The 12,669-nt window shown below is 41.3% G+C and overlaps 1 protein-coding gene across 4 annotated transcripts in view; it reads left to right on the top strand.

Moving 5' to 3' along the window:
• RTCA (RNA 3'-terminal phosphate cyclase) overlaps positions 1-12,669 on the top strand; it is a 28,969-nt gene that overhangs the window by 5,497 nt on the left and 10,803 nt on the right. For all 4 annotated transcript variants that reach the window (XR_007135604.1, XR_007135603.1, XM_047785195.1 and 1 more), the window contains 4 exons: positions 1,715-1,773; positions 3,664-3,805; positions 4,549-4,673; positions 6,678-6,736. Coding sequence is in view for 2 of the 4 variants with exons in the window: in XM_047785195.1 (XP_047641151.1) it covers positions 1,715-1,773; positions 3,664-3,805; positions 4,549-4,673; positions 6,678-6,736 (385 nt within the window). In the remaining 2 variants the exon portion in view is untranslated. The remainder of the gene's footprint in view (positions 1-1,714; positions 1,774-3,663; positions 3,806-4,548; positions 4,674-6,677; positions 6,737-12,669) is intronic.

The following is a 12,669-nucleotide window of genomic DNA, read 5'->3' as shown; positions in this document are numbered from 1 at the left end:
TTTTGTTTATTATATTAAATGGGAAAAAAAGGATAAACCAATGTATATACAGTGAGGTTTCAACTGTATAAAAAAATGGAGAAGGCAGGATGGAATGCTCTTCAGTTTTTTGCCCCTCATTTCTTTTTTTTTTTTTTGTCTTTTCGTCTTTTTGCCGTTTCTTGGGCCGCTCCCGCAACACCTGGTGGTTCCCAGGCTAGGGGTCTAATCAGAGCTGTAGCCAGAGCCACAGCAACGAGGGATCCGAGCCGAGTCTGCTACCTACACCACAGCTCACGGCAACGCCAGATCGTTAACCCACTGAACAAGGGCAGGGATCAAACCCGCAACCTCATGGTTCCTAGTTGGATTTGTTAACCACTGTGCCACAACGGGAACTCCCTGTGCCCCCTCCTTTTTTAGAGTGCTTTATATTGAGAGTGGTTGGGAAATACTGGACTCGAGTATATAACCACTAGGATCAGGTATCCTGAGTTCTGATTTTTTTTTTCATTAGACTTGCACAGTCCTGGTTAATTAAATGTTAATTAAATGTTAAACTAAATCTTAAACGTTAAATTTTAGCTACATATTAGTTACTTTATTTGAAAAATAGAGGTAACTAACACTTTTTATTTTTTCAGACTTTTATAAGAACATTTTTATAAAGCAAAAAATGAACAGAAAATAACCTATCTTCAGCTTGAGAAAAATGGAACAATTGTACAGATTCAAATTATTTTTGAAGATTGGATGATAGCACTAATTCTTTAATTTCTCATGATCAACTGAATATTTCCTACTAGGTAGAAATGAAGAAATGAGTCTTTTACCCCAGAAGCCATGTTAACCTCAGCTGATGTTAGAATTGTATCTTTTCTTTTTCTTTTTTTTTTTTTGTCTTTTTGCCTTTTCTAGGGCTGCATCCACAGCATATGGAGGTTCCCAAGCTAGGGGTCTAATTGGAGCTGTAGCTGCCGGCCTACGCCACAGCCACAGCAACTCGGGATCCGAGGAGCCATGTCTGTGACCTACACCACAATTCACGGCAACGCCAGATCCTTAACCCACTGAGCCAAGCCAGGGATCAAACCCGAAACCTCATGTTCTTAGTCGGATTCATTAACCACTGAGCCACTATGGGAACTCCAGAATTGTATCTTTTCACTGTCCGTTGTCTTTCCTTTCAGATATATGATCTTCTAGATTGGTTAAAACTGAAGAGCTGACCATTAAAACAGTCTCAAACCTACATTCTTCTCCATCTGCTCTCTTTATCCCACCTCAGTTTATGATCTTTATTTTGTTACCCTAGGAACTTGGTATCAATATGTATTTCATAGTTTACAATGAGTTCTGTTTTGAACTACCATTTTTATTTTTCAAATAGTGTATTCAGGGATTGTTTGTCCATTTCCACTTTGCACAGAAAACAAAACCATATCCATGACGTTCATTCAGTGCAGTGGCCCATCAAAATGGATCTCACTGGATGGTCATAATAATAATCCCAGCACATCTGTCTTTGTGGCACTTCGTAGATCACTGGTTCCAAAGTGTCCCTGGGTCAGTAGCATCAGCATCTCCTGAAAACTTGGCTAACACATTTTTATGTCACTCTTTTTCTGTATGTAGTTCCTCATTACTGTCTCGGTGCAGAGCAATTTTCTTTATTAAATATTTATTGAATCAGTGAGTATTGGTGGTAAAGTAACAGTTAATTGATTTTTTTCAGGTTTTCAAGCCAATTGTTGAAAAATTTGGTTTCACATTTAACTGTGACATTAAAATGAGGTAAGTTACTTAAGTCTTAACCCTTTGACCCATTGCTTGTGCTACTAATAGTGGAAAAGTTAGATCCTAGAGAAACTGTCATTCTGGATTGCACTTAATACATTACATATCTTCTAGGAAATAATAGTACTTTGTGGCTTAAAAACAGTAAGCTGCAGGGGCACGGGGTCTTGAAAGCAGCTGCGTATGGTGTTTGCCTGTTTCTTAGGAGAAATATTTTCAAGGGAGTTACCATTTGGAGGCACCTCCATATCTGGAGTAATCCATGCTTGGCCAGATCAAATGCTCACTGTGTACAGACCACTGGACTGGGCCCTGCAGGATCATGAAGGGGTTTCTCCTCCATGGTGCAACCAGAGTTATTTTCCTAAGAGACACATTGGGCATTCAGGTTATTTCTCTATAAGGCTTTACTTTTGCCACATAGTAACAACATCAGGTTTCTTGGTGTGACATTTAAGAGCCTTACAGTCTTCCTCCAATTTACCTTTCTAGCTTAACTCTCCTTCCCCTCGTCTGAGTACCAAATGTTCTAACTGGTTAACATGATTGCTGCCATTCCTTACACATACTTTGGGCCTTCAGACTTTTATATCTTTATTCAGGTTTTTCTTTCCCTGCTCTCCTGAAGTTTGGAAATCCTCCATTTTTTGAAAATGAAACTTGTAATTTCTTGTGTGAATTGTCAGTTGTGCCTCAGTTGGAATTTGTACTTGCACATCTATCATAGTCCTCCTTACAGCCTGCTTTGTGTTCTGGTAGGTTACACGTGGAGCCCCATCCTGCCAGAAGGGGAGCTCCTCATGGATAGGAGCATTCTTTTTTTTTTTTTTTGTCTTTTCTAGAGCCGCTCCCGCGGCATATGGAGGTTCGCAGGCTAGGGGTCGAATCGGAGCTGTAGCCACTAGCCTACGCCAGAGCCACAGCAACGCGGGATCCAAGCTGCGTCTGCAACCTACACCACAGCTCACGGCAACGCCGGATCGTTAACCCACTGAGCAAGGGCAGGGACCGAACCTGCAACCTCATGGTTCCTAGTCGGATTCTTTAACCACTGCGCCACGACGGGAACTCCAAGGAGCATTCTTATTTTCGCTTGTGTGTTCTTAGCATCGTCTATAGAGTAAATGACACTAAATATTTGAGATAAAATTTTAGTGCTTCAGCTAAGTATTCATTATGTATTTATTGAGCGCGTACTTCGTGCCAGACATTGTTTTAGATGCTAAAATATAGCAGGAATAAAATAGATGAAGATCCTGTCATTTAAGTAGCTTATATTCTGAAACAGCACTGTTGAAGAGACGTTTTTGCACTGAGGGAAATGTTTCCTATCTGTCCAGTGTGTTAGTCAGTTGCTACATAAGACTAATGACTATTGGAAATGTAGCGGGTGCAACGGGAGGGCTGAGTTTTAAATATTTTTATTTAATTTTTTAATTTAAATTTTTTTTTTTGTCTTTTAGGGCCGCACTGGTGGCATATGGAGGTTCCCAGGTTAGGGATCTAGACAGAACGGTAGCCGCCAGCTTATGCCAGAGCCACAGCAACATGGGATCTGAGCTGCGCCTTCGACCTGCACCACAGCCCACAGCAACTCCAGATCCTTAACCCACTGAGCGGGGCCAGGGATCGAAACCATGTCTTTACGGATGCTAGTCAGGTTCATTAACTACTGAGCCACAGCAGGAACTCCTTAAATATTTTAAAATTTAAATAGTCACATGTAGCTTAAGTCTACCATATTGGATGGTACAGATCTAAAACATAATTTGGAAATTTCAAACATGAATTATATTTTTGCATATCAATCCATGTTATTTTATTGTAAATATCAAACTTTATTTTTTGTCATGCAGTCAATTTATGTACTTAATTTTACTTTCATAGGGGCTACTACCCAAAAGGGGGTGGTGAAGTGATTGTCCGAATGTCGCCAGTTAAACAGTTGAACCCAATAAATTTAACTGACCGTGGCTCTGTGACTAAGATATATGGAAGAGCTTTTGTTGCTGGTGTTTTGCCATTTAAAGTAAGTTATCTAGATGTTCTTAAATGTGTGAGTGTGTCTTGATAGTTTCACATCGTCTAAGTTTTTTTTTTTTCTTTTTTCTTGTCTGTGCTTCGGCATATGGCGTTCCTGGCCCAGGGATCAGATTAAGCTGCAGTTTTGACCTCTGCTGCAGGTGTGGCAGTGCTGGATCCACTAATGTGCTGTGCTGACAGGGGATGGAACCTGTGTCCTGGTGCTCTAGAGATACCACTGATCCCATTGTGCCACAGTGGGAACTCTATCATCTAAATGTTGAAATTATTAAAGGCACTTTTTTTTTTGTCTTTTGTCCTTTTAGGGCCACACCTGCGGCGTATGGAGGTTCCCAGGTGAGAGGACTAATCAGAGCTGTTGCTTCCAGCCTACGCCAGAGCCACAGCAATGCCAGATACAAGCCGCGTCTGTGACCTACACCACCATAGCTCACGGCATTGCCGGATCCCTAACCCACTGATCGAGGACAGGGATCGAACCTGCAACCTCATGTTTCCTAGTCGGATTCGTTTCTGCTGCACCATGACGGGAACTCCAATGGCACTTAATGTTTTAATAAATCTTTTCATTAAAATTTTTGTTAAGATTCTCTGTTCTCTACTCTTGAAAATTGAGTTTTTATATCATGCATGTAAAATTTATTAATTATATGTCTTTGAAGGCTTGAAAGCAATTGTCAAGATCATCATTAATTTACTTTATTCTATGTTTCTGTTTTGCCAAAATAGGTAGCAAAAGATATGGCGGCGGCAGCTGTAAGATGCATCAGAAAGGAGATTAGGGATCTGTATGTTAACATCCAGCCTGTTCAGGAACCTAAAGACCAAGCTTTTGGCAATGGAAGTGGAATAATGTGAGACAATACACTTTTTCCTAGACATTGGTTGGGAGTCCTGAAATAATTATCCCTTTTTAATTAATTAAAGATTTGTGTCTTTTTAAATTTGTAGTTTTAAGAAGACATTTTTAAGGGCATTTCTACCTAAAACAACAGTATGATGAATTGTGATGACTATTTTGAATTTTTTCCTGAGGATGGTTTACGTTTTATGACATTATAAGACCTTTGGGGAGTTCCTGTTGTGGCTCAGCAGGTTAAGTCAACATTGCCTCTGTGAGGGATGTGGGTTCTATCCCTGGCCTCGCTCAGTGGGTTAAGGATCTGGCGTTGCAGCAGGCTGTGGCGTAGCTTGCAGGTGCAGCTCAGATCCAGTGTTGCTGTGGCATAGGCCTGCTGCTGTAGCTCTGATTGTCCCTGGCCCAGGAACTTCATTATGCTGAAGGTGTAGCTGTTAAAAAAAAAAAAAAAAAAAAAAAGCTTTTTATTTATATAGTGACATAAATGTTTAAGCTAATCAGAAGCTAACCTTTGAAGATGATCCTAAGAGAGAGATTTCTGGTTACTTTTCTGTATCTCAAATGTGAAATCACTTTACAAGTAAATATTAGATATGGCAAATATATATTTATTTTTGTCTACTCTTGAGGCATGTGAAAGTTCCTGGGCAAAGGATTGAACCCATGCCACTGCAATGACAATGCTGGATCCTTAACCTCTAGGCTTCTAGAGAAGTCTGCAAAGATCTGTTGTTGGAAAGAAATATAGCTAGTATGGTAATAACTCAATTAGGAGTTACTGATTTAAGTGTTGTAAAAATGCTTTAATTAATGTTTTTGAAGAATAAAATTATCTTTTGTGGATCGTTAAGTTATTTTTTGTTTGTTTTTGTTTTTGCTTTTTAGGGCCACTCCCACAGCATATGGAAGTTCCCTGGCCAGGGGTCTAATTGGCCACAGCATTGCCAGATCCTTAACCCACTGATTGAGGCCATGGATCGAATCCGAATCCTCATGGATACCAGTCGGGCTTGTTATAGCTGAACCACAATGGGAACGTCGGGATAGTTGAATTTTAAACTCTCAGAGTTCCTGTTGTGGCTCAGCAGTTTAAGAACCTGACTAGTATCCATGAAGATACTAGGGTTTGATCCCTGGCCTCACTCAGTGGGTTAAGGATCTGGTGTTGTTGCAAGCTGCAGCATAGGTTGCAGATTTGGCCTGCATTCTGCATTGCGGTGCCTGTGGTGTAGGATGGTGGCTGCAGCTCCAGTTCAAATCCTAGCCTGGGAACTTCCATATGCCGTGGGTGTGGCCCGTGGAATTTTTTTTTTTTTGTCTTTTGTCTTTTTAGGGCAGCACCCTCGGCATATGAAGGTTCAGGCTAGGGGTCTAATCACAGCTACAGCTGCCAGCCTATGCCACAGCCATAGCAACGCCAGATCCGAGCCGTGTCTGCAACCCATACCACAGCTCACGGCAACGCCAGATCCTTAACCCACTAATCAAGGCCAGGGATTGAACCTGCAACCTCATGGCTCCTAGTCGGATTTGTTTCTGCTGCTCCATGATGGAAACTCCCGGAATTTTTTTTTTAAACTCTCTTTTTCAGAGTTCCTATTAAAGGGTTTAAAGCAAATGTATTTTCTACATATGATACTGTCTAAAAACTCTAAGACAAAATCTCTGTCGAAAGACCTTTTCGTTTAAGATTTTCTTAAAATATAGTGCAGTATGCCTGTGAAATGGTACCACTTTAGTGCTGATGATGTGACTTCTGGGAGGACCATTTCTTACCTGCAGGTGGTTTAGAATTTAGTGTGACTTCTTGTCAGGAGCGCTGAAGGATAATAATACCCAGATGAAGTTGGAGAATGCCAATCATGAAGAATTTCACTTTTGCAGTATACTAACCAGATCTAATTCTGCATATTTAACAGTCACTCTTCTGTGTTGTGTTTGCTTGTACTTTTAGAATATTTATAGCCTAGGTAGTAATACTTTTTTTTTTCCTATATAGCATTATTGCTGAGACATCCACTGGCTGTTTGTTTGCTGGATCATCACTTGGTAAACGAGGTATAGATAAATGGAGTCCCCTGTTCCCAATACTAGTGTAAAATACTTTAATTATCTCTCACAATTAGAATGTTATAGAATGATGGACAAGTTTAAAAGGATATTGTTAACTGATTCTATTTTTTTTCTGCAGCATATGGAAATTCCCGGGCTAACTAGTTCTCATGGGTACTAGTTGGGTCCGTTAGTGCTGACCCACAATGGGAACTCCTTGAGGATTAGCATCTTTTAAAGATATTACAAAGTAGGAATACAGCAATCAACTACCACACAAACAACTAAGAAATTCAACTAGAAGTTGCCTCAATGGCAAAAATAACTTTAAATATTAACAGATGCATACATGTATCTCCACCCCTTTGTCAGGTACTACAAAAATTTGTGTGTTGCTGGTATGGGGTGGACCATGAGTTCAGTTTGCTTGTATTATCATTGGGTACTAAAATGTGTCAGGTACTGTATACAAAGAATTCACAAGAGGAGTTCCCGTCATGGCTCAGTGGTTAACAAATCCAACTAGGAACCATGAAGTTGCGGGTTCGATCCCTGGCCTTGCTGAGTGGGTTAAGGATCTGGTGTTGCCGCAAGCTGTGGTGTAGGTTGCAGACGTGGCTCAGATCCCGCATTGCTGTGGCTCTGGTGTAGGCCGGCAGCTACAACTCCGATTAGACCCCTAGCCTGGGAACCTCCATATGCCGCGGGGGTGGCCCTAAAAAAGGCAAAAAGACAAAGAAAAAAAGAATTCACAAGAGAAAGCCCCCACCTCTGCCTCCTGGCTTGTTCTGCCAGAGGAGACAGACCAGCACTCTGAATATGGTGTCCCCAGGGCACCATGGGGACACAGGAGAAGAACAGCTAATTCTTCGGGGGCCGACCAACCTCAGATCTGTCTTGTGCCATTCGGTGATCTTCCAGTGAGTTCTGTAGAAGTTAGCCAGATGGAAAAGGGAAAAATGATCGCTAAGGAGGAAGGACAAAGAAAATGCTGACATAAAAGTGAAAGTTTCTGTGTTTGGGCCACTACAACCACGAGTGATGAGTATAGGATCTGGGTTGGAGGTGGAGAGAATGAGGTTAGAGAGGTCATCTTATTTTGAAAAGCTTTATACGCCATATAAAGGAGTTTGGGTTTCACTCTGAAAACGTAGATTTTAAGGAGGGATGTAATAGCAGATCTTGGAAAGGTAACTCTAATGGCTCTGTAGAGGATCACAGGAAGACGTGTCAGTTCAGGTCCGAAATGGGGAGGGTCTGCACCAAGGAGTAAGGGGTGCAGTGACTGAGGCTAGAGAGGTGAGAGCTGAGTAAAGACATTTAGGAAGGTGAATTTGGTGATCAGTTGGATATGGGAGGTGAAGGAGGCAATGTGAAGAATGACCTTCTGGATTTCTACCTTGAGTAATTGGAAACATTTACAACTTGGGAATATAGGAGGTAGAGTTGGTTTGCACGGTAGGTGATAGTTTTAGGTATGTTGCATTGACATTGGAAAGGGACAAAACTGGAATTAACTTTACTGCCAGCCCTGAAAAACTTTCTTTACTAATAATCCATCTACATTTTTTCACTTTGTCATTCTGATGAGATGGTTTTTACTTTGACGTTGTCTTTGGATATCACTCGTGTAGAGTACACAGTACTTATTTTTAGACTCATGGTAGTAGAAGGGAATAAAGGATAGAGCAACACATTTGCTCTCATTGCCTGACTCTTTCTGGGCCCATCCTTGTTTCCCGTGGGGCACTTAAGTCAAATGAAATATCATTAGCAAATGCAAAGGCACCTTGGGGTCTTCTCTCTTAGTCTAGGTAGGTTATCTATGTATTAAGGATCTCAGAGAATGTCATGGCTCCCATTATACAGATTCCCTTTCATTTCCTTTTTTTTTTTTTCCTTTTTTTCTGCTTTTTAGGGCTGCACCCGCAGCATATGGAGGTTCCCAGGCTAAGGGTCAAATCTGAGCTACAGCTGCCGGCCTATACCACAGCCACAGCAACACAGAATCCAAGCCTCGTCTGTGACCTACACCACAGCTCACGGCAGTTTCTTAACCTGCTGAATGAGGCCAGGGGTGGAACCTGCGTCCTCATGGATGCTAGTCAGAGTTGTTAACCACTGAGCCATGATGGGAACTCCTGTTTCTGATTTTGTGTGTGCGTGTGTGTGTGTCTTTAGGGCCGCACCCTCAGCACATAGAAATTCCCAGGTTAAGAGTTGAAATGGAGCCGTAGCTGCCAACCTACACCACAACCAAAGCAATGCCAGTTCCGAGCCACGTCTGCAACCTACACCACAGCTCACAGCAGTGCTGAATCCTTAAACCCACTGAGTGAGTCCAGGGATCGAACCCATGTCTTCATGGATACTAGTGGGATTCCTTACTGCTGAGCCATGACAGGAACTCCCATTTCTGATTTAAATAGAAAATTGGAGTTCCCATTGTGGCTCAGTTGGGTAAGAAGTCAACATAGTATCTGTGAGGATGTAGGTTCAATCCCCGACCTTGCTCTGGGTTGAGGATCTGTCTTTTCTACAAGCTGTGTTGTAGGTCACAGATGCAGCTCATTCTTGTGGCTATGGCATAGGCTGGGAACTGCAGGTCCAATTTGACCCCTACCCTGGGAATTTCCATATGTTGCAGGTGCAGCCGTTAAAAAAAAAAAAAAAAAATTAAATAGAGTAAAGGAGTTCCCATCATGGCTCAGTGGAAATGAATCTGACTAGCATCTGTGAGGATGCAGGTTTGACCCCTGGCCTTGCTCAGTAGATTAAGGATACAGTGTTGCTATGAGCTGTGGTGTAGGTAGCAGACATAGTTCGGACCTGGTGTTGTGGTGGCTGTGGTGTAGGCTAGCGGCTACAGCTCCTATTTGACCCCTAGCCTGGGAACCTCCATGTGCTGCAGGTGCAGCGCTAAAAAGACCAAAAAAAAAAAGAGGAAGAAAATTCCTAGAGTTAAGCATTATTATCAGAGGCAACATTGATTGTCCATACCACCATATGTAACTAGTCATGTTTTTGTCATTGTCTCAGTTTATAAAACTATTCTAATCTCAGTTTCCCTATTTATTGAGTGAGAGAATTAGCATGAAGAACCTGTTAAATCCTTTCAGCTATAACATTCTTTGCTCTTTTTACCAAGGTGAGGTTTTGTCTGAGAGAATGTTGCAGTTTCAGATGGAGGCAGTGTTTTATAACAGGGCACTGAACTGAGAGAGAAAAGACCTACTTTTTGGTCCTATGTCTGCCATTATCTTACACAGTGACTCTGGGCTTTCCTTAATCTGAAAAATGAGATTAGACCATTTATCTGTATATGAGTATCTTCCACCTGTATATGATGGCAGCATGGACAGAATGTGTTTTGTCTTTATGTTGTTGAGTATACATTCTTTGATTACTCTTGGCTTTCAGTTGTGTCCATTACTGTGGGGCAGATAGATCTGCTAGAATGAATTATGCCTCTGATTTATCAATCCTATTTCCTGTATATGAGAATTGCCTAGTGTATAGTAAACACTTTCCTTCCCTCCTTCAGTTTATGTGGTAATTCATGGCATTTCTCTGATACCATAATTACTCCTTTGGCTTTTCTCTGTTCAGTGTGATAACTGTGTTACAGTTTTGTCTTTTTTAATAAGCTAGAAGATACTGCAAATTGTAGAATATTCATTTTTGTTTGTCATGAATCTCAAAACTGAGACCATTTTAGAGGTTTAAGAATACCAGAAGATTGGAGTTCTCTTGTGGTGCAGTGGTTGAAGGATCTGGCATTGTCACTGCAGTGACTTGGGTTGCTGCTGAAGCGAGGGTTTGATTCTGGCCTGTGAACTTCTAATGTGCTGCAGGTGTGGCCATAAAAAAAAAAAAAAATCAGGAGGTTATTTGGCAGTTTAAAAAGCATTAAGTTTTCAGGAGAAATTAGGATTTTTGTTCTTTTATTTTGAACATAATACTAATGAAAATTTTCATTTATTTCACTTTATTCACTTGCCACAGACTGCTGGTAATGATGTAGATCCATTCATACCATTGTTCACTCTGAGGTGCTGGGTAGGAAGGAATGTAAATGGCCCTGAGAAATATGCCCCTCTGCGGAGAAACCATAGTATGTCTGCTACTCTTTAATATTACAAAGCCAGGAGTTCCTTCCTTCTCCTTTGCATTCCCCATGCAAATGTTAGCCTTTTTTCAAGGACTCACTTAAGTCCTTCATACTCCATGAAACCTTCTCAGGGAGTTCCCTTGTGGCTCAGTGGTTTGGGAACCCAACTGGTATCACATGAGGATGTGGGTTTGATCCCTGGCCTCGCTCTGTGTGTTAAGGGTCCAGAGTTGCCACAAGCTGCAGTGTAGGTCAAGGATGCGGCTCAGATCTGATGTTGCTCTGGCTGTGGTGTGGGCCAGCAGCTACGGCTCCAGTTCAGCCTCTAGCCTGGGAAGTTCCATGTGCCTTGGGTGTGGCCCTAAAAAGATGAGAAAGAAAAGAAAAAGAAACGTTCTCAAATTATTCTGAATCTATAATCTTTTCCTTTTCTAAACTCTCATTGGATATATAGTTTAGACCATAGAGCTTAGCACTTAACCTGTTCTCTAGTTCTCAAATATGTGAATGTTTTTTAATGTTTCCTCAGCAAAGGAACCAGTTTCTATCACTTAGTGTGGTACACACATAGTGGCTACTCAGTATTAACTATTTTTATTAATAGCTTATTATGAACTAGTCTTGGTAATAGAAGCTTTATGAATATCTCTAATTTTAACAGCTCTGTAACTTTGGTATTATCATTGCCATTTCCCCCTAGAAGGAGAAAGAGAAGAGGCAAAGTAGCTTACCTAGGAAATCAAGATTTATACATATCCCAAACCATTTTATTCAATCATAGAAATACTTAACTGATGAATGTTGTGAAGATAGTAAATTTATTATGTTTTATAACTTCTATAAGGGAAAAATGGTTAAAATTTGAAAATTCCACTTTTCTGGGAAATTTTATTAAGGCATATACATAGTCAAATGAATTTCCAAGTAGAAAATAAAGTAAAAATTAACCACATTCTCATTTTTACCCTTTATTTACTTACTGTTTTTGGTCTTGGCGTGCAGCAGCCTGTTGTAGGGTCTCAGTTCCCAGAGCAGGGATTGAATCTGGGCTATAGTGGTGAAACCACCAAGTCCTAACCAGTAGACCACCAGGGAACTCCACATTCTCCTTTTTAAGAAGACATTTGCAGAGGAGTTCCTGCTGCGATGCATTGGGATTGGCAGTGTCTCTGGAGTGCTGGGGCCCATGTTCAAGCCCTGGCCTGACAGTAGGTTAGTCCTAACTGTAACTTGGATCCGATCCCTGGCCTGGGAGCTCCTCAGGCTGGTGGGGAGGCCAAAAAAGAGGGGGTGGGGAGGTTTGAAGGCTGGATGGCAGGAAATTAAAAAAAACAATCATTTGACATTCCATTACTTTTGATGGACTTATACTCAGAGTTGTACCAAATATTTGGGGTATATGTGGAGAAGCAGCAAATAGAACATGGGGATAATGTTCTGACTTGTCTTCAAAATAAGGTAATAAGTGTTCAAATCGTTTTTGGGTTTTCTGTGTGTATGTGTGTTTGTTTGTTTGTCTTTTCAGAGCCGCACCTGCGGCATATGGAGGTTCCCATGCTAGGGGTGGAATCAGGGCTACAGCTGCTGGCCTACACCACAGCCATAGCAATGCCAGATCCAAGCCGCATCTGTGATCTACACCACAGCTTACGGCAACTCCAGATCCTTAACCCAGTGAGTGAGGCCAGGGATCAAACCTTTGTCCTCATGGATACTAGTCAGATTCGTTTCCACTTCGCCATGGTGGGAACTCCTCAGATCTTGAAAGAATAAAACTTTATATTTGATCTGAGAATTTTTATCTGCTCTTCCTTAGGTGAAAATGAAT

Source organism: Phacochoerus africanus, chromosome 6 (genome assembly GCF_016906955.1).
Source record: "Phacochoerus africanus isolate WHEZ1 chromosome 6, ROS_Pafr_v1, whole genome shotgun sequence".
NCBI classification, from domain to species: Eukaryota; Metazoa; Chordata; class Mammalia; order Artiodactyla; family Suidae; genus Phacochoerus; species Phacochoerus africanus.
The sequence above is the reverse complement of the archived record's forward strand: the minus strand, read 5'-3'. Positions and strand labels throughout refer to the sequence as shown.